We start from the raw sequence: 21,471 nt of genomic DNA, 5'->3' as shown, positions 1-21,471 counted from the left end.
TTGATGTTCCATTTAGGCTTTATTTCATTATATAATTAATAATATACAACTACTATTAATATTTAATACATCATAATTCGATCAAAAGAAAATGTGACAGAACTCTTTATCTGAAAAGGATAAGAAATATTTGATTTTGTAATATTTACACGTAGTACATAGTGGATATCTATCATAGCCACAAGTATAATGGGAATGGAACACACTTACTTGAGGAATACTTCAAATGATACCACTACCTATAACTATAAGACTTGATAGTAAAACATTAGTTTTTTCAAAAAAAAAAAAAAAAAAAAAATTACAATGGAGTTTGCAAATTCTTTTTTTGATTTTGTTGCAACTCTGTTTGTCTGAGTTACTTAAACTTTTTTTCCCCAGAAAAATTATCCCAAAATATTTTTCATCTTTAAATTTTGGTTCATTAAAGATGTTAAACAAAACATCAGAATGGTTTTATTTTCACTTATGCCCTTAATAGGATGCAAGCGACACTCGCTAGCATGTACTACTATTTACGTCTCAATTTACTTGACACTCTTTTCTTAACTTCAAACTTCTTATTTTACCATTGATAAAATAATTTATAGCCATAATTTTTTTTTTATAGTTTACCCTAGATCACCAGTTTCAAAATCTTTCATTTTTTAAACACCGTGCCTAATCAAATAGCTTCATAATTTATTCACGTAAATTAGGACAAAAGGAATATCATTTATTATGACTCCTTAATTAGTCTTTCCAGAATCTAGGGGATTTATTACTCTCCCAAGAGAAAAATGGAGAGAATGGCTTCTTCAATGGCTGATATTCTCTTAATTGCAGCTGTAATTTTTATCCTCTGCTCATCACTATGCAAAGCTGAAGTTAAAGGTTCATTTGAAGACAACTTTAGTAAAAGTGATTGTCCTGAGTCTCACTTCAAGACTTCTGAAGATGGACAGATCTGGTATCTCTCTTTAGACAACAAAGCAGGTACGGTCAAGTCTCTCTTTAATCATAACAACGTCGTCTGTTCGAATATTCTTTTGTTGTTATGGCGAGATATTGTTATAAAAAACATAAACTTGCAATATAACATAATATGAAAATCGGTTCCAAAGAAAACTTGGATTTTATAGTGAAATTTTATTATAAAAGATGGTTGTTATAGAGAGATCCTACTGTATTTGAAATTAATACAAGAGAATTCAGTGCTAATTATTTTCTATATTCTTTTCATTTGTTTTTGACATTTGAACTTTAAAGTTCTTGCTAATTATCTTTGATGTATTTTTTTTCTTATAGGCTGTGGCTTTATGACCAGGCTGTTAGGATTTAAAATCCCAAATCCGACTTTTGTAAGCAATTCCCGGGAAAGATTGGAGGGTCACGAAATTTGGACCACTTAAATACCAATCTCCTTAGACAACCTACTTACGCCGTGATGTAGCGAAGAATAAATAACACACACGGATTTATAGTGGTTCACCCTCGATGTGAGAGCTACGTCCACGTTCTTCTTTGCGGGCAGATCTTATTAAAGAAGAAATATTACAAGTGTTTACAACACTCAACCTCACAACCCCAATCCCAATGACACTCAAGAATTTTACCACACAAAATTCTCTCAAAGACCTTCTCTTACTTAGGCCTTTCACTAAGAGTATTTCTCTTAGATTTTTCTCTCTTTTGGATGTGTTGTCTTCTTCAATTTGGTGTGTTTAGCAAATGAGAAAGCTTCCCTATTTATAGGTGTGAGATGAACCTATTGATGTCATTGGTGACTCAAGCAAGCACTTGACAATTTGCCAAATACAAGGAAGATGTTTTCTTCCTTAAAACAAGGAATATGTTTTCTTCCTCAAAACAAGGAAAATGTTTTCTTCCCCTAAAATAAGGGATGGACCCAACAAATCTCCCCTTGAAGACTAATTTTAATTTGTCTTCACACTTTGATCGATGCGGCAGACTCTTTCCTAGTTTCATACTTCGTGCGGGCCAGCTGAAGGCGAACACGACTTCGGTTTGTCAACATCACCACCGTTGTCAGCATTAACATAACCTTGCAATCCTGTTTCTGATTTTCGGAAATACAGAGCTGAACTCGAGCTACCTTTCAGATATCTGAATATCCACTTCACAGCCTCCCAGTGTTGTTTTTCCGGATTGCTCATAAATCGGCTGACAACTCCCACTGCATGTGCAATGTCTGGTATCTTGTCCATCTGCTTCTTCTCATCCTCGGTTGTCGACGATCGATCCTTTGACAACCGAAAGTCTCCGGCAAGAGAGTGTTGGCGGCTTGGCATCAGCATGTTGAACTTTTTGATAACTTTCCTCACATATTCTTCTTGTGAGCGTTTGATGCCCTCTTTCTGTTGAAATCCCTTTGCAACCAGCCTTGCTTTATAATGCCTTCTTCCATTGGGTTCTTCCTTTATCCGATAAACCCATTTGTTTTGCAATGCCTCTTATCCTTTGGCAATTCGGCTAATTCCCATGTATGATTTGCCGATGAGTCCATCTCATCTTTCATTGCCGGCTCCCACTTAGTCGATTCATCGACTTGCATTCTTTCTTCATAACATTCCGCTCACCCCATCGGTGAGTAGAATGTAGTTGAGGGATGGAGAGTACCGTGAATCGGCTTCCGATCCTGGATGATCTACGGATTCGTGATTGGCGTCGTTGATTTGTTTCGAATCGGCACTTTCATCGATGCTTTCCGGATTATTTGTTCCTCCTCGCCTCAATTTTGTACTCCGGTCGCGGCTCGGTGTCGGAAAGTCCTCAAATCGACTATTTCCGATTCCTTGTCTGACATTCCGAATTTTTTTACAACTTGTCTTTGTACGGTACCTCTTCATTGAAGACAACATTCACCTTCGGATGATCTTCCGATTTTGTTCATCCCAAAATCGATAACCAAGCTCGGTGTCACCATAGCCAATAAAGTAACACTTCTTTGATTTTGGATCAAGCTTGCTTCTAGCCGTATCATCATTATGAACATATGATAAGCGACCGAACACTTTCGAAATGAAAGATTTACCTTTTGCCCTCCCGGACTTCTTCGGAATTCTGAAATCCAAGGAACCGACGGTCCCCGGTTAATTAAGAAGGCCGCGGTATTGATTGCGTATCTCGCCTTGAGAATGTCTTGGGCGATCCCGAGTGTATTCTCATACTCCGAGCACGCTCGTTCAACGTTCGGTTCATTCTTTCGGCTACTCCATTTTGTTGCGGCGTTCCAGAATAGTCTTCATCATCTTGATTCCATTATCGGCGACAATACCGTTTGAAATCACCATCAATGTATTCTCCGCCGTTGTCGGACCTCAAACACTTCAACTTGAGGTTTGTTTCATTCTCGACCATGGCTTTCCATCTTTTGAATACACTAAACACATCGGATTTATTTTTCATAAAATAAACCCACACCTTCTCGTTGAATCATCAATGAAGGTCACGTAGTAGTGTGTGATCCTCCAAGAGGGGAACGGTGGTAGGTCCCCACACGTCTGTGTGCACCAATTCCAACTTTTCGACCTTCAACTCCCTGCCTGCATTTGAGAAGCTTACTCGCTTTTGTTTTCGAGAATGCAGCTCTCACACGTATGAAGGTCCACCGTCTTCACTCCGGAATTAAGCCATTTGTCACCAACAGCTTTCATCCCCTTCTGGCGATATGTCCCAGCCGACAATGCCACAAATCTGTCTTCTTTGTGTTGTCAACCACAAAGAACGGTCATCGACGACTAGTCGTCATGTAGAGAGTGCCAATCTTCTTTCCTCGGCCAACTACCATAGCACCTTTCGCCACCTTCCAAGACCCATTACCAAAATTGAGATCATATCCTCATCATCAAGCCGACCTACGAGATCGGGTTTCGCATCGCTTTGGAACATGTCTAACTTTTGTAATCTTCCACGAGGATCCATTTGACATCTTCAAATTAATGTCTCCCGTGCCAACAACGTCTAGCGGCTCTCCATCGACTAAATAAACTTTGCAGAGATTCTGACCACGTAGTTTGTCATTATATCATGATGTGGGGTGGTATGAAAGGACGCTCTGAGTCAAGCACCCAAGAGTCTATCAGGCGTCAACCGATAGCAACAACGCATCGCCAATGTCTTCCGTAGCGCGTTGATTCCAGCCCCCTTGTTGTCCTCCTTCTTTGGCGCCCCTCGCTTTTCTTGAAGTGACTGGTTTTCCACGGTTCCAACACTCATGTGTTCGTCCCGGTCCGGATTGACCCCCGCCATTCCTTGACTTCGATCCGCCCCTATTTCGGTTGTAGTTTCTCGTCAAAATTTACGCTTCTCGTTTTCAACATTAAAAGCGAGAACTCGTCGATGCCTCTCCCGAGATCCGTCCCGCGCACCTCCTCGCAAGGATACGATCCACTAACATCGTTGAACTTTAGTTTATTCTTTGCCGAGAATTACTAACCTTCGCTCTTGGCTCCCGGCTATTTGGTAGGGATGCCAACAAAATTAGAGCTTGCACTTCATCATCAAAATCAATTTTTACCGATGACAATTGATTTACAATGGTATTGAATTCATTTACGTGTGCGGCTTAACATGAGCATTTTCCATCATCTTTAGATGAAATAGTTTCTTCATGAGAAATACCTTATTATTTGCCGAAGGTTTCTCATACATATCAGACAATACCTTCATCATATCTGCGGTGGTCTTTTCCTTTGCCACGTTGTGAGCAACGTTAACTTTTGACAAGCGTCGGCCGAATGACTCCCGGAGACATGCATCGAGAGATCCCAATCCGCATGCTTCATCTCCTCCGGTTTTGGACTCGGAGGTTCATGAAGTTTTCGCCATATAAATAATCTTCAATTTGCATTCTCCGAATGCAAAATCGTACCATCGAATTTACCGATGCCGTGCGTCGTACCATCTTCGCCTCCCATCGTTTCTAAATCACAACACACACCCCGTTGCTCGATACCCGTTGTTAGGATTTAAAATCCCCAAATCCGACTTTTGTAAAGCGGATTCCCGGAAAGATTGGAGGGTCACGCTGGACCACTTAAATACCAATCTCCTTAGATGAACCTACTTACGCCGTGATGTAAGCGAAGAATAAATAACACACACGTATTTATAGTGGTTCACCCTCAATGTGAGAGCTACGTCCACGTTCTTCACTATGCATCTTATTAAAGAAGAAATATTACAAGTGTTTACAACACTCAACCTCACAACCCCAATCCCAATGACACTCAAGAATTTTACCACACAAAATTCTCTCAAAGACCTTCTCTTACTTAGGCCTTTCACTAAGAGTATTTCTCTTAGATTTTTCTCTCTTTGGGATGTGTTGTCTTCTTCAATTTGGTGTGTTTAGCAAATGAGAAAGCTTCCCTATTTATAGGTGTGAGATGAACCTATTGATGTCATTGGTGACTCAAGCAAGCACTTGACAATTTGCCAAATACAAGGAAGATGTTTTCTTCCTTAAAACAAGTGAAGTGTTTTCTTCCTCAAAACAAGGGAAGTGTTTTCTTCCCTAAAATAAGGGATGGACCCAACACAGGCAGAGATACAGATTTGGTTGGTTTAGCATGAAGTTGAAATTGGTGGGAGGTGACTGCTGGTGTAGTGACAGCTTATTATGTAAGTTGCAAGATTTTGAACTTTTATGCATGACACTTCAGCTTTAACAAGGCAAAATCTTGTAAGATTTTTAAAAAAAGGATTGATTTTAAGTTGTATGCATCAGTATAAAGAAATTTTCCACTATCAATACAATTAGTCTGATTATGACAAGTGGTTTATCTATTTTGTAAGTTATCATGTTCATTGATGTGGAGAGTTGCTTGCTATTGTTGGTCAAATTTACCTGAGTGTATAAACTTTCTTACACTAATGCACAGAATATAACTTCTCTGTCACAAAAAAGTTAAAATACATGGACAACATAATTTTCTTTAAAGAGTTGTGTAAAAAAGTTTTATATTATCAATGTGTTTAACTTGTTCTAGTAGGTATTCTATCATATTTTTCAGGCTACTAATCTCGCATTTTAGAAACAGTTACTACTTGTTTATGTTTTCTATGCATTAAAGTTTAAACTCAAGTAAAAATGTTTTAAATGGAGATTTTATTTGACTGCAGATGTGCACAGAAGATGGGGCAGGGCCAACAAGAGATGAGCTAGACTTTGAATTCTTGGGAAACAGAACAGGGGAACCTTATATTATTCAGACAAATGTTTACAAAAATGGTACTGGTGGGCGTGAGATGAGGCACGTTCTTTGGTTTGATCCCACTCAGGACTTCCATTCATATTCCATTCTTTGGAATTCTCACCAGATTGTGTAAGTACCTACCTCTTTCAATCTGGAACTCTCACCCTATCTGAATTAATCGGGGCCTAAATATAAATATGGAACACTAGTTAGGACGCCAAAAAGAAACCCTCTTTCAACTTTTCATTTTTCAAGTGATTCTTAAGTAAAAATAACCAACAAGTATCGTAGTGAAGTAGTATGTACTCCTTCATCCTTAATCAGAGCCAGAGGTTTCAAATTCGAGCCCTGCTGGGTACGGAGTCACCTTTATTAGGAAATGCTTTGCCACCCAATGTGGAACTTCCCGGCACGACTTCAAATTTAATCGGACCCTAATACAGGTACTGAACACCAGATAGAAAACCAAAGAAAAAGACCAATTTGAAAGATGAAAAGTATTTCTACCCTTCTTTGATCTTTGATTCAATTATTTGATGATTTGTTTAGTTTTGGTAGATTTTACTTTGAAATATTTCATGGTCGTACAACCAAACCTCTCTATAGCAGTGTCGTTTGTTTAAATATTATTTCGCGGCCGTAGCGAAATATTGTTCTAAAGAATATATGATATACTGTAATATGAAAAATCAGTTCCAAAAAAAACTTGAACGTTATAGTGAAATGTTATTTCTTATAGAGGATGATAATTACAGAGAGGTCTGTCTTACTTGATTAGGCTAGAGAATCTACCTTTTAAATTTAGAGTCAGATCCAAAATCTTAAATAAGTAGATTATTATTATACTTACTATTCCTTCTTAGAAATCAGTGTGAACTTGGCAGAAATTTTTATTTTAAATTCAGTCAACTATATGTATACTTCGAGCTAAAGAAAACAGATCAAATTACAGACAATAACATGCCTTATATTACTTTATTATGCTAGAGGAATATCATTTACAGTAAGGGTAGGATTCACGATTTCAAGCCAACAAGTGATATGAAGTACCGTTGCACTTACCGTTCATGTATAACATTTAGTTCGCACATAACGTAATTATATATTTTTCTTGCACATAACATAATTATATATTTTTCTTTAAAATTGTTCAACCATATATACTGTTCGATAACACACATTACCAGTAATCTGTCTGCCCTTGTTTACAATTAGACTTAACTAACATCATAATTCTTGTGTGTGTAGGTTTTTCGTGGATAAAGTTCCGATAAGAGTATACAAAAACGCGAATTATACGAACAATTTCTTCCCCAACAAGAAGCCAATGTACTTGTTTTCGAGCATATGGAACGCAGATGATTGGGCTACTAGGGGTGGTTTGGAGAAACAGACTGGAAAAATGCACCATTTGTTTCAACATATAGAGATTTCAATGTTGATGGTTGTCAATGGAAAGATCCTTTCCCTTCTTGTGTTTCCACAACCACTAAGAATTGGTGGGATCAATATAATTCTTGGCACCTATCAAGTGACCAGAAATTGGACTATGCTTGGGTGCAAAGGAATTTAGTGATTTATGATTATTGTCAAGATACTGAGAGATATCCACAAAAGCCTGTGGAGTGTTAGTTAAGTCCACGGGATTAATTGACCAAAATAGGGATATTATATTCTTTTATAAGATGAAAGAAATTAGTGTTTCAATTTTGATTTTGAGGGTAGATGTTGTCATGTGTATTGGATCATAATTATTTCATTAATTAAAGCATTTTTTTGATCGAAACATTATTATTTTCTCCACTAGGCTTCGGCTACAAGTTGAGTCGAGTTGACGAGCACTTTTCTATAATAATAAATTGAATGGTCGAATTAAACTTGGGAAATTTACGTAAATGTACCCTTCGGCGAACTAGTTTACCAACATCGCCGAACTATACACTACGTAGTGTATACCTACACCACTTCGACTTTATATGTTGTGTATAGGTGTATAGTATATGTATATTATATGTATAGGTATGTATAATATATGTATATTTCATCTAAAGTATACACTTTCTATACACTGTGTACATACTAAACTAGATGACAGTAATTTTCCCATTAAACTTTACATAATACGTACAGATTTTCAAGCAGACATTAAAATTCTTCAACTAATTTGTAAAATTAGTAATTCAAATGCAATGAGAAAAGATTAGATATTAACCCGTTCTAACATTGTGAGACATGGGAAATAAATAAAAAAAAAAGAGGAAAAACTAAGGCTCTTGCCTTTTAACTATTTAAAGTCGTGATATAGTAATTTGATTGCAAAATTTTTGTTTAGTGGCTTGATACAAGAAACCTAGGAAGACCTACTTTATAACCAAATTTCTTGACATCCTCTTGGACTTGTTGTCTAAATTCTTTAAATGTAAATTTTCTATAAACAGAAGGTTCAACACAGCTAAGTATTTCTGTGTCATAAGAGGGACATAAGAACAATGCAGTTAAGAACCTCTCTTTTACTTTATTTGTCACAACTCTATGTTCAACACTTCTATAAATACCATTGCTCCATGCCGGCATCATGTAACATTCTTCATTAATTTTGAAAAACTAGAGAATATGTTTACACCAAATTAGTTATAACAAAGGTTGTTTTTGGTATGATCAAAAATATTTTTGGCAAATGTTTTTCAGAAAATAAGTCATTTATAAGTGTGTTTTTGATATGACTGAAAATATTTTCTTGAAAAAGATTTTTTAGAGTCTTTTACAAGGGTGCGTTTGGTATGATTGAAGATAATTTTCAAAAAATAAGTCATATATAACGGTATAATTGGTAGGACCAAAAATGTTTTTCTGGAGGGGAAAATGACTTCCCTCACTTCAAGGAAGGAGTTATTTCGTTTGACAATTATCTCAACACTTATAATTATTGCTTTAATCAACACTTAGACATTATGAAGAATATTTATACTTAAAATTATCATCAAAACACTATCTTGTTTTCTAATGTTATTTTCAATCTTTTGTGAGTAATTTTCTTCCTGAAATTATTTTTCACTCTCCCACCAAACTAGGAAAATGTTTTCAAGAAAACAAGTGATTTTGTCAAAGTTGACTTCCATCATACGAAACACAACCTAAATCATTTTCCTTTGAGATGAAATAAAGTACTCTTTTCGTCCCAATTTATGTTACGGTTTTTGTTTGGGACAGTGTATCAACATTTAGGAAAATAATTTTCAAATACCTGGAATAGGTCTCCTATATTGATGATAAGAGCTTGAGGATTAGGCTTAACAGAGATCCATTTCCCATCTCTGAATAATTGCAACCCTCCAATTTCATCTTGATGCAATATTGTGAGGAAATCACTGTCAGTGTGTGGCATTAATCCAAACAGTTGTCGATAAATAGGGCAAGGTGGATATCTGTTCATTCTTAGGTAGCAAGTGCTTGGCAAACATGTTTCTTTGAAATAATTTGACTTATTATAATGTCCCAGTTCCTCTGCTAATAATCTTGCTAATTGCTGTGCTAATTTAGATAGTGTTGTTGCAAATCGTTCCATTGTGGAGCTGAATTCATCCAAAAAAAAAAAATCAAGATCAAATTCCAGGAAATTGAGTTTAAGTTATTTGCACTGTCATTATTCGATCACTAATTAAATTATTCCTACAAATAATTAAAGCCTCCTTTAATTCAAAATTCGTAATCTTGAAAATAAGAGAGGTGATATGTTACCAGTGGGGAAGCTAAGATTTTTATTAAAGAAATTCAGAGTAAAAAAAAAACACGAAAAATGCTAAGGAGATTCAACATATAATAATTCATTAAAAAAATAATAATCTATCTACATATTCAATGTATTTTTCCAACGAAGGAGTGTCAAATGACTCCCTTAAATAAGGTGGCTACGCCATGTCCTGCTACGACAAGTAATTATGACCCTTAAATAAGGTGGCTACGCCATGTCCTGCTACGACAAGTAATTATGATCAGATGATATTTTTTTGTTTATATTGACGATGTATATATCCCCTAACGATAAAAGAGAATCAACAAAGTACATTAAGTTAGGGAAGAAAAATGAAGCGTTTCAACTTATTAATACTATCAATGCATTGTAAGCAAACTTTTTAGAAGTTATAGTTGTCTGGGCAAGTAATCTTTGTTTATTTCTCCTTTTAATTGGCTCCTGGTCCTCCTCTCTTTAAAAAAGAGAACATAAATAAATACTATTAATCCACCTGGCTTCTTATATTTCTTATTGAGTAAGGGTGGTCCAATGTTAACTCCTCTTTTTTCTTTGTTTAGGTTGACTGCCTGGTACAAAATCATGAGGATAAGGATTAGGACATATCCTCCCAAAAATGCCAAATGCATGAATTCCACATTTTTTTTTCCTTCTAAATCGACACACATTCACTTTTTAAGATATTTATCTTACCACTATAAAGTACTGGATCCTCAAATAAATAGCCCCACAGACCACAATGCCCCAAAAAAAAAAAAAAGAAACATCATATCAAGTGTTATCAACAAGCCTTTCAATTGATCATATATTTCCACTTTTTAGGGTAATAGCTTCCTATCTATGTACAAGCAGTCGGCAGCACCCAAATGCTCTAGAAGGAAACTTTTAACATGGATAAATAGCAATTTGCCCATCAAAATTATAGCGGACAAATATATATATATACATATATATATATACACACACATACATTCTATACATAATAATATACATTTTTTGTATATTTGACTAACAAATGTAATTATTGAGCAATATTTTAATGAAAAAGACGCTATTTGTTAACAAGGTTATGAATTCATTTGTTGTTTCTTTTAAGCTCAGAATCATATCTGAAATCGTTAAAGAAGCTCGAGGAAAACATCTAACTGAATACAACTCCATCCTTTAAGAATGAATATCTAGGTATTCTGTCATATTTTTCAGGTTACTAATCTCACATGTTAGAAACACTTACTACTTGTTTATGTTTTCTATGCATTAAAGTTAAACTCATGTAAAAATGTTTTAAATGGAGATTTTATTTGATTGCAGATGTGCACAGAAGATGGGGCAGGGCCAACAAGAGATGAGCTAGACTTCGAATTCTTGGGAAACAGAACAGGGGGAACCTTATATTATTCAGACAAATGTGTACAAAAATGGTACTGGTGGGCGGGAGATGAGGCACGTTCTTTGGTTTGCTCCCACGCAGGACTTCCATTCATAATCCGTTCTTTGGAATTCTCACCAGATTGAGTAAGTACCTACCTCTTTCAATCTGGAACTCTCACCCTATCCGAATTAGTCGGGGCCTAAATATAAATATGCAACACTAGTTAGGAAGCCACAAAGAAACCCTCTTTCAACTTTTCATTTTTCAAGTGGTTCTTAAGTAAAAATAACTAACAAGGATTGTAGTGAAGAAGTATGTACTGCATCCTTGATCAGAGTTAGAGGTTTCAAATATGAGCCCCGTTGAGTACGGAGTCACCTTTATTAGGAAACGCTTTGCCACCCAATGTGGGACCTCCCGGTGCGACTTCAAATTTAATCGGACCCAAATGCAGGTACTGAACACCGGATAGAAAACCAAAGAAAAAACCAATTTGAAAGATGAAAAGCATTTCTGCCCTTCTTTGATCTTTGATTCAATTATTTGATGATTCATTTAGTTTCGGTAGATTTCAGTTTGAAATATTTCATGGTTGTACGACAAAATCTATCTATAGCAGTGTCGTTTGTTTTAATATTTTTTCGCGGCTGTAGCGAAATAGTGTTCTAAAGAATATATGATATACCGTAATATGAAAAACTGATTTAAAAAAAAAATTGAAAGTGGTCCAATAAAAAAGAGAACATAAATAAATACTATTAATCCACCTGGCTTCTTGTATATCTAAGGTGGTTTGGTTGGAGGGATTAGGTAGATTATCCTGTTTTAGTATTTAGGATTAAATTTATTTCATATTTAATTAGAGGTATTAACTAAAATCGGTATGAAAATGAGAATTATAATCTGAATAAGTTATTCAAATTATAATCCTGACTTTAGTCCCAAAATTATAATAATTAAATATTCCGATTTGAAACCACACATGCCCTTATTGAGTAAGGGTGGTTCAATGTTAACTCCTCTTTTTTTCTGGTTTAGGTTGACTGCCTGGTACAAAATCACGAGGATAAGGATTAAGACATATCCTCCCAAAAATGCCAAATGCATCAATTCCACCTTTTTTTTTTTTTTTTTTGCGTCTAAATTGACACACATTCACTTTTTAAGATATTTATCTTACTATGAAGTATTGGATCCTCAAATAAATAGCCCCACAGGACACAACGCCAAAATAAAATAACATCATATCAAGTGTTATCAACAAGCCTTTCAATTGATCATATATTTCCACTTTTTAGGGTAATAGCTTCCTATCTAAGTACAAGCAGTCGGCAACACCCAAATGCTCTCAAAGGAAACGTTTAACATGGATAATAGCAATTTGTCCATCAAAATTATAGCGGAAATATATATATATATAAAGACACACACACACACACATACATTCTATACATAATAATATACATTTTCATATATTTGACCAAAGAAATGTAATTATTGAGCAATATTTTAATGAAAAAGACGGTATTTCTTCTGTCAACAGGGTTATAAATTCATTTGTTGTTTCTTTTAAGGTCAGAATCATATCTGAAATCGTTAAAGAAGCTGGGGGAAAACATCTAACTGAACTACAACTCCATCCTTTAAGAAAGAATATCTAGGTATTCTGTCATATTTTTCAGGTTACTAATCTCACATTTTAGAAACAGTTACTACTTGTTTATATTTTCAATGCATTAAAGTTAAACTCATGTAAAAATGTTTTAAATGGAGATTTTATTTGACTGCAGATGTGCACAGAAGAAGGGGCAGGGCCAACAAGAGATGAGCTAGACTTCGAATTCTTGGGAAACAGAACAGGGGAACCTTATATTGTTCAAACAAATGTGCACAAAAATGGTACTGGTGGGCGTGAGATGAGGCACGTTCTTTGGTTGGATCCCACTCAGGACTTCCATTCATATTCCATTCTTTGGAATTCTCACCAGATTGTGTAAGTACCTACCTCTTTCAATCTGGAACTCTCACCCTATCCGAATTAGTCGGGGCCTAAATATAAATATGGAACACTAGTTAGGAATCCAAAAAGAAACCCTCTTTCAACTTTTCATTTTTCAAGTGATTCTTGAGTATAAATAACCAACAAGGATTGTAGTGAAGCAATATGTACTCAATCCTTAATCAAAGCCAGAGGTCTCAGATTCGAGCCCTGCTGGGTACGGAGTCACCTTTATTAGGAAACGCTTTTCCACCCAATGCGGGACTTCCCAACGCGACTTCAAATTTAATCGAACCCTAATGCAGGTACTGAACACTGGGTAGAAAATCAATGAAAAAAAATAATTTGAAAGATGAAAAGTATTTCTACCCTTCTTTGATCTTTGATTCAATTATTTGATGATTCATTTAGTTTTGGTAGATTTCACTTTGAAATATTTCATGGTCGTACAACCAAACCTATCTATAGCAGTGTCGTTTGTTTAAATATTTTTTCGCAGCTGTAGCGAAATATTGTTCTGAAGAATATATGATATACCGTAATATGAAAAATTGATTCCAAAAAAAACTTAAACGTTATAGTGAAATGTTATTATAGAGGATGATTATTATAGAGAGGTCTGTCTGAACTTGATTAGGCTAGAGAATCTGCCTTTTAAATTTAGAGTCAGATCCAAAATCTTAAATCAGTATATTATTATTATACTTACTATTCCTTCTTAGAAATTAGTATGCATAAATATTTATTTTAAATTCAGTCAACTGTATGTATACTTCGAGCTAAAGAAAACAGATCAAATTACAGACAATAACATGCCTTATATTATTTTATTATGCTAGAGGAATATCATTTACAGTAAGAGTAGGATTCAATATTTCAAGCCAACACGTGATTTGAAGTACCGTTGCACTTACCGTTCATCTATAACATTTTTAATCCCATAAAAAGCTCTCTCCGTACAAAGAGACCGTTGATTAGAAATTTCCCCTTCTTTCACGCGACTGGTGCTCACGCGCCTCCCCACGTGGCCCGCCGCCACCTCTGCCCCGGCGCGTAAACACCCATGGAAAACAACACCCCATCGGAGGGGACGAAACCCATTGAAGAGAAACAACTAGATTTTGCTACAGCAGTAACCAAAACCCCAAATCTGAACACCAAAAATGACAAGTTCGGATGCCCTAATGTCAAATCCAAAATCATGAAACACAACGGAGGTCCGGCGGTTGTCTTCAATGCGTCGGAATACTATGGTATCATGACAGATCCGTGTAAATTCACTATTGTCGGAAAATTCATAAAGACAAGACCTCAAATTGACAGAATCAGATCGAAATTCGCGAAAAAAATCAAGGTCAAATGTACTTACACGATAGGAGTTTTTGATTATCGTACTGTGTTTGTTGATTTTTCTCTTGAAGAAGATAGCAAAAATTTCTGGTATAGGAGATCAATGGAAGTTGATGGGTAACAAATGTGGCTCCAAAAATGGACGCCTGATTTTAAGCCGGTGGAGGATTCCCCTGTCGTACCAGTCTGGGTCCTCCTTCCCGAGCTGCCTTATCACCTTCATGCTTGGTATTATCTTCGACAAATAGTTGCACCCATCGGAACTCCTCTCTCAATGGATAATGCCACGGAAGGAAGAACTCGACCTAGTGTTGCCAAAGTCAGAGTCGAGGTTGACCTCACTAAAACGAAAATCCAATCTATTTGGATTGGATTGCAAGATGAGGACCACACTCTCAAGGGGTTCAATCAAAGATTGGAATATGAAGGTGTCCCTAAATACTGTCGACACTGCAAACTTCTTGGGCATTCGATACTTCAATGTAGAAAAGTGGAGAAGAAAATGGGGAATGAGGAAAACAAGAACAGTAACAATAGTATCACTCCTCAAGCTGAAGAACAGGAACATCGACAAGAAGAAGACATTGGTACGACTAAGATTGATTGTGGTGAAAATGAGGTCGATGTTGTTGAAAATAACGTCCACACTAAAGCAAGGAGCTAACTGCTACAACTAGTAATAACAACAGAGATGGGTCCGTGGAGGCTGATGAAACCCAAAATGCAACCATGGACAGAACCAAAAAAATCAGAAGAAAAAAAGAAAAAGGACAAGAAAAAAATGCCCAAGAAGAAAGCCAAAGTTCAGTTCAAACCGAGTATGTCCCAAGAAGGGGCTAGGAAGTCTAGGAAACTTAACCCGAAACCTATCAACTATGATCTTATTACTCCTATCCTTACAGGAATAAAGCAGATCTTACAGGAAATGCCCAATGAAGAAGAAGAGAAGAATAAAGAAGGAATAGATGCTGCCGGTGATATCAAAAACAACTTGGATGAGAGTGATTCCAATTCAATTGTCCAAAGAGATCAAGAATTTATTAATATTAACAAAGAAAAAGAGGATATGAACAGAGAACTTATAAATCCTATGGAAAGGAGAGGTGAAACAATAGCTCCTAAAGAGCCAGTTAGTGCAAACACTGATGACAGAAACAGGGAACCCATACATCTCACAGTAGACTTAAACTGGATCCCTCCCATATCTCATATACCGGATGAACACACAAAGAATACTGAAGCTACTTCCCCTGAGAAAGAAGCTACCCTAGAATCCAAAAATTCGGACACCGGCCAAATGGACACTCGAGAGGCAACATATGCAAAGGAAGAACACAACATGGAGGTGCAAAGCAAGCAGGACAAGACAAGAGAAAATAAACAAAGCAAAAGACTCAAGAAGACAAAGGGAATAGCAAAGCTCAATCTTCAAACAACAAAGGTAAAAACAAGCAGAAGAACAAGAATAAGAAAGGTAAAACCAACAATTCCCCTGAACATCTCGGGAAGGGGAACAAAAATGGCAATAAAAAACTAGTTTTCCATGATTAGTGCAATCATATGGAATATCAGAGAGGTAAGATCCAAAAAAACTATTCATAGGCTTAAAAGATTATCGAATATCAACAAATCTGACTTTGTGGCAATTTCAGAACCTTTTATAAATAGCAATAAGATTGAAGGCAATAAAAGGTTTCTGGGTTACCATCACCGTCTTTCTAATAACAATGATCAAATTTGGTGTTTTTGGAAAAATCATGTTCAAGCTACTGTTTTTGCGAGTGATGATCAACAAATCACCTTTGAGTTCTCTGATAATTCTAGAAATGAGGTTCTGTATGTCTCTATTGTTTATGCTAAATGCAGCTCTAATGATAGAAGAGAATTGTGGGATAGTCTTATAGATCTTGCCAGCAGAATTAATGGTCCTTGGTGTGTTGGGGGTGACTTTAATGTTATCATGAACAGCGATGAAAAAATAGGAGGTAGGCCCCACAGGGCATCCAAGAGCCTCGACTTCATCAGCTCAATGGAAGCCTGTGGATTAACAGATTTGGGTTTTGTAGGCCCTAAATTTACTTGGTGCAATAATAGAAGACCGGACAAAAGGATATGGAAGAGACTGGATAGAATATGTGTCAATGACCAATGGCTTCAACACTATCAACACAACTATGTCAGAAATCTGTCCAGATCTGGGTCGGATCACAGACCATTGCTCTTAAAGTGCCACAATGAGCAACAAGATATCATCAGGTATTTTAAGTTTCTAAATCTTTGGACTACACAACCTGATTTTCTTTCCATTGTGCAGGATACATGGAATTCACAGGTGCAGGGTAATGCAATGTGGAGGCTCAAAAGTAAACTCCAAGCAGTGGGGAAAAAACTCAACCAGTGGTCCAAAGAAAGCATAGGAGACATTAATGAACAATTTAATTCCTGGGAGGCTAAAGTACAGGTACTCGAGGAAATGGACCTGCAGAACAACAATGAGCATAGTAGACAGGAACTCAACAAAGCCAATGCAGAATATGTCAAGTGGCTAGGCATCCAAGACAATATGCTTAGGCAAAAATCTCAAATAAAATGGTTTCAAGAAGGGGATTACAATAGCAGATATTTTCACAGTGTTATGAGGAACAAAAGGAGAAGACTACACATATCTAGGATCAAGAATCACAGAGGAAACTGGATCCAAGGAGAGGATAAGATAGGGAAAGCTGTTGTGCACAAGCTGTTGTGCACCACTTTGAGAAACTTTTCAATCTAAAAATTCCCACTACTGATAGCACAGTCTTGAACCATATCCCTCACTTAATTACTGAGGAGAACAATAACATGTTGACTAAAATCCCTGAAGAAGAAGAGATCAAGGATGCCATTTTCAACCTTAGTTCTGAGAGCACTGCAGGGCCCGATGGTTTCAATGGCACTTTCTTCCAAAGGTGCTGGGATATCATTAAAAGTGAAGTTATAGACTTTGTGCAAGAATATTTCAACGGAAGGAACCTCACAAAATTCTACAATCACACCTGCCTTGTTCTTATCCCTAAAGTCATTTCCCTGACTAGCTTCTCTCAAATAAGAACCATTAGCCTCACAAACTTTACCACAAAAATCATTTCCAAGATCCTATCCAGCAGACTTAATACCCTTCTACCATTGATCATTTCAGAGAACCAGAGTGGATTTGTCCAGGGTAGACTGATTACCGAAAAATGTGACGTTAGCTCGAAAAATCATTCGTGTATCGAAAAGAAAACAGAGGAGGGAACATAGTCATCAAACTGGATATGGCAAAAGCCTATAATAGGCTCTCGTGGGATTTCCTGATTTCGGTCCTGAGGAAATTTGGATTTTCGAAAATTTGGATTGATCTAATATGGGGTCTTATCTCAGATGTTTGGTACTCCATTGTCATTAATGGGGTAAGAAGAGGTTTCTTCACCTCTTCTCAAGGTTTGAAGCAAGGGGATCCTCTATCCCCTTCTCTTTTTATCAAGTAATTAAGTTCTAACTAGATCTTTAAATAGCCTCAACAATGAGCCTGATTTTATTCCTTTCCATATGAATAAAAGAGGCCCACAAATTAACCACCTTGCCTATGCTGACGATATTGTTATTTTTTGCAGTGCAAGGAAAGTTCTATCAATCTTGTGATGAGTCACATTGAGAAGTATGAAAATGCTTCTGGCCAAAATGTTAATGGAGAAAAAAGCTTCTTTATAACAGATCCAAAAGCTAGTGCACAAAGAATCAATAGAATGAGAAATTGCACTGGCTTCATGGAAAAAAGTTTTCCTTTCACCTATCTTGGCTGCTCTCTTTATATTGGCAGAAAGAAGTTAATCTACTTTGAGAATATGGCCACGACAGTGGCTAATAGACTCAATAGTTGGCAAGGCAACATGCTCACCTTTGGTGGGAAATTGATTATGATCAAGAACGTGTTACAATCACTCCCCATTTACACCCTTTCTACTATGAGCCCCCCGAAAGGAACTCTAACTCTCATTGAGAAGTATTTTGCGAGGTTCTTCTGGGGCACTTCAAATGAAAAAAAAAATATCACCGGAAAGGCTCGGAAGAACCTATGCTATCCTACTAATGAGGGGGGACTTGGTATAAGGAGTATGATGGAGATAAATGATACTCTTGCTATGAAAAAGTGGTGGAGGTTCAGAACTAATACCACCTTGTAGGGTACCTTTATGAGAGCTAAATATCAGAAAGGTGTCCCATCCGCCGTTAAAAACGGGTCTCTGGTAATTCACATGCTTGGAAACACATGCTTCAAATAAGAGACAAAATGGAGAATAATATGCTTTGGAAGATCAACGCCGTAATCGTAGTCCACAAGTGGGACAATTGGTCGGATAAAGGGGCTTTAGCCAATCTTTTTCCGGACCATCACCATAACAGGCATACTACGATTAGTAGCTACATTAATAATGGTGCTTGGGACTCCTCTAAGATTACTCTTGATTTTGGGGATAGGAATCATAACATATTTGCTAACATTGATATTGGAGACCCATCACTAGAAGATTTCATTATTTGGAAACCTACCAAAGGATGGGCATACACTAATTCTTCCGCTTTCGTGTTAAATACGTAGGAAACAAGAGGATGAAACGCTTCAAAGTTCTGGCATAATTGCATTCCCCTCAAGATTTCATTTTTAGGTTGGAGGGCTTGTTTATCCAAACTTCCTTTCAACGAGAATCTGGCTAGATTGGGCATAATTGACAACTCCAATTGTAGATGCTGCAACACGCCTATCAGAGACAGTATGCAACACACTTTGGTGAGGGACAAGTCGCTAAATATCTCTCGGGAGTCATTTGGTTCGCCTCTAGGTATTAGACACGTAAATTGGCCCATCGAAGAATCCTCAAGCTCTGGAGAGACACAACTACCCACAACAGCGTACACAAGCTCCTAGTTAACATAGTCCCCTTGGCAATCTACTGGGAAATTTGGAGAAACTGGACAGCTTGCAAATATGGCGAGCAAGGCGTATTCTACTGTGAAAACGAGGCACCAAGTTAGTCGGATCGATGCCGCTTTAGCTAAAGCTTTCCCAAATTCCAAGTTCAATTAGCCATGGCACAATCTCTGCCATGAAGTTGAGAGGTGGAAACCAAAAACAACATATTTTCACGTTAAATGGGACAAACCAGAGGCGGGCTGGGTGAAAATCAACTCAGATGGCAGTTTTCTCCAAAATGGCAAGGCAGGAATCGGTGGCATAATTAGAACAAGCTCAGGGAATATGATTTTTGCATTTGCCAAATCCATTCAATGCAAATTTCTCATAACATAGCCGAAGCCACAAACCGCAATGGAGGAATTCAACAGTGTTTACGTTTGGTCAAAAGAAATCCATCCGAATCGACTCACAAATTATCACGATATGTTGAATGCTAGAACCACCAACAATCTTAAGCTAAAAGGAATCATTCTCAACACCGCAAAATTGATGGAGCACGTCGAAGTTAAAGTCACTCATCACATAGAGGCAAACCGTAGCCGATCTATCAAATGGCAGCTAATATCGATATCTCTACACAATACAACTCATATACTCAACTGCCTGGAAATATCAAAGGATCTTTCTTTATGGATTCTTGGCAACTTCCAAGTTTGAGGAGTAGAGTTGATAAATCAAATTTTTTTTGTTAGTTAGAGTCGATTAGCTAGCATGAAGGGATGTATATTTTTGTACAAGCTCCCATTGTCCCCTTCATGTTTCTTTTTTGGTATTAGGCGATCTTTCATTCTCATGTAATCGTGAGGCTTTGGCCCTTGTCCTCCTCCACCCCTCTTGTTGATATGAAGGAATATACAAGGTAGGGTCATGTTAAACCCCCCAACATCCTATGATCTTTGATTAGAGGATGATTGGCTTAAAATAAAAAAAATAAAAAAGTTCGCACATAACATTATTATATATTATTTTTTAAAATTGTTCATATATATATATATATATATATACTGTTCGATAACACACGTTACCAATGTGTGTGCAGGTTTTTCGGGGATAAAGTTCCGATAAGAGTATACAAAAACGCGAATCATACGAACAATTTCTTCCCCAACGAGAAGCCAATGTACTTGTTTTCGAGCATATGGAACGCGGATGATTGGGCTACTAGGGTTGGTTTGGAGAAAACAGACTGGAAAAATGCACCATTTGTTTCAACATATAGAGATTTCAATGTTGATGGTTGTCAATGGAAAGATCCTTTCCCTTCTTGTGTTTCTACAACCACTAAGAATTGGTGGGATCAATATAATTCTTGGCACCTATCAAGTGACCAGAAATTGGACTATGCTTGGGTGCAACGGAATTTAGTGATTTATCATTATTGTCAAGACATGAGAGATATCCAGAAAAGCCTGTGGAGTGTTGGTTAAGTCCATGGGATTAATTGACCAAAATAGAGATATTATATTCTTTTATAAGATGAAAGAAATTAGTGTTTCAATTTTGATTTTGAGGGTAGATGTATTATTTTGTCATGTGTATTGGATCATAATTATTTCATTAATTAAAGCATTTTTTTGATCGAAACATTATTATTTTCTCCGACTAGGCTTCGGCTACAAGTTGAGTCGAGTTGACGAGCACTTTTCTATAATAATAAATTGAATGGTCGAATTCAACTTGGGAAATTTACGTAAATGTACCCTTCGGCGAACTAGTTTACCAACATCGCCGAACTATACACTACGTAGTGTATACCTACACACTTCGGCTTTATATGTTGTGTATAGGTGTATAGTATATGTA

The 21,471-nt window shown here is 36.7% G+C and overlaps 2 protein-coding genes and 1 pseudogene across 2 annotated transcripts; 2 read left to right on the top strand and 1 right to left on the bottom strand.

Annotated features, from left to right (window-relative positions):
* Positions 1 to 775: 775 nt before the first annotated feature.
* LOC132053450 (probable xyloglucan endotransglucosylase/hydrolase protein 8) lies at positions 776 to 7,850 on the top strand (annotated as a pseudogene).
* Positions 7,851 to 8,463: 613 nt separating this feature from the next.
* LOC132054157 (gibberellin 2-beta-dioxygenase 8-like) lies at positions 8,464 to 10,865 on the bottom strand. The gene is made up of 3 exons (XM_059446214.1): positions 10,798 to 10,865; positions 9,446 to 9,772; positions 8,464 to 8,769 (listed from the first exon to the last, which is right to left on the bottom strand). The coding sequence occupies exons 1-3, from the start codon at positions 10,863 to 10,865 to the stop codon at positions 8,529 to 8,531; spliced, it is 636 nt and encodes a 211-aa protein (XP_059302197.1). The 3' UTR covers positions 8,464 to 8,528.
* A 1,950-nt stretch (positions 10,866 to 12,815) lies between these two features.
* Positions 12,816 to 21,109, top strand: LOC132053451 (probable xyloglucan endotransglucosylase/hydrolase protein 8). The gene is given in 4 exon segments (XM_059445493.1): positions 12,816 to 12,984; positions 13,114 to 13,316; positions 20,708 to 21,054; positions 21,057 to 21,109. Coding segments are annotated over 3 exon segments (603 nt in total). The 5' UTR covers positions 12,816 to 12,984.
* Positions 21,110 to 21,471: the final 362 nt, after the last annotated feature.

Source organism: Lycium ferocissimum, chromosome 4 (assembly GCF_029784015.1).
Source record: "Lycium ferocissimum isolate CSIRO_LF1 chromosome 4, AGI_CSIRO_Lferr_CH_V1, whole genome shotgun sequence".
Lineage (NCBI taxonomy): Eukaryota > Viridiplantae > Streptophyta > Magnoliopsida > Solanales > Solanaceae > Lycium > Lycium ferocissimum.
The sequence above is the reverse complement of the archived record's forward strand: the minus strand, read 5'-3'. Positions and strand labels throughout refer to the sequence as shown.

Excerpts from the sequence above, each read along its gene's own strand:
- LOC132054157 (XM_059446214.1), bottom strand. The coding sequence starts at position 10,865 with ATGGGCAAATTGCTATTTATCCATGTTAAAAGTTTCCTTCTAGAGCAT. Across the intron at positions 9,773-10,797 it reads TTGGGTGCTGCCGACTGCTT|CTCCACAATGGAACGATTTG; the intron begins GTACATAGATAG and ends GGATGAATTCAG. Across the intron at positions 8,770-9,445 it reads AATATAGGAGACCTATTCCA|GGCATGGAGCAATGGTATTT; the intron begins GGTATTTGAAAA and ends TTACATGATGCC.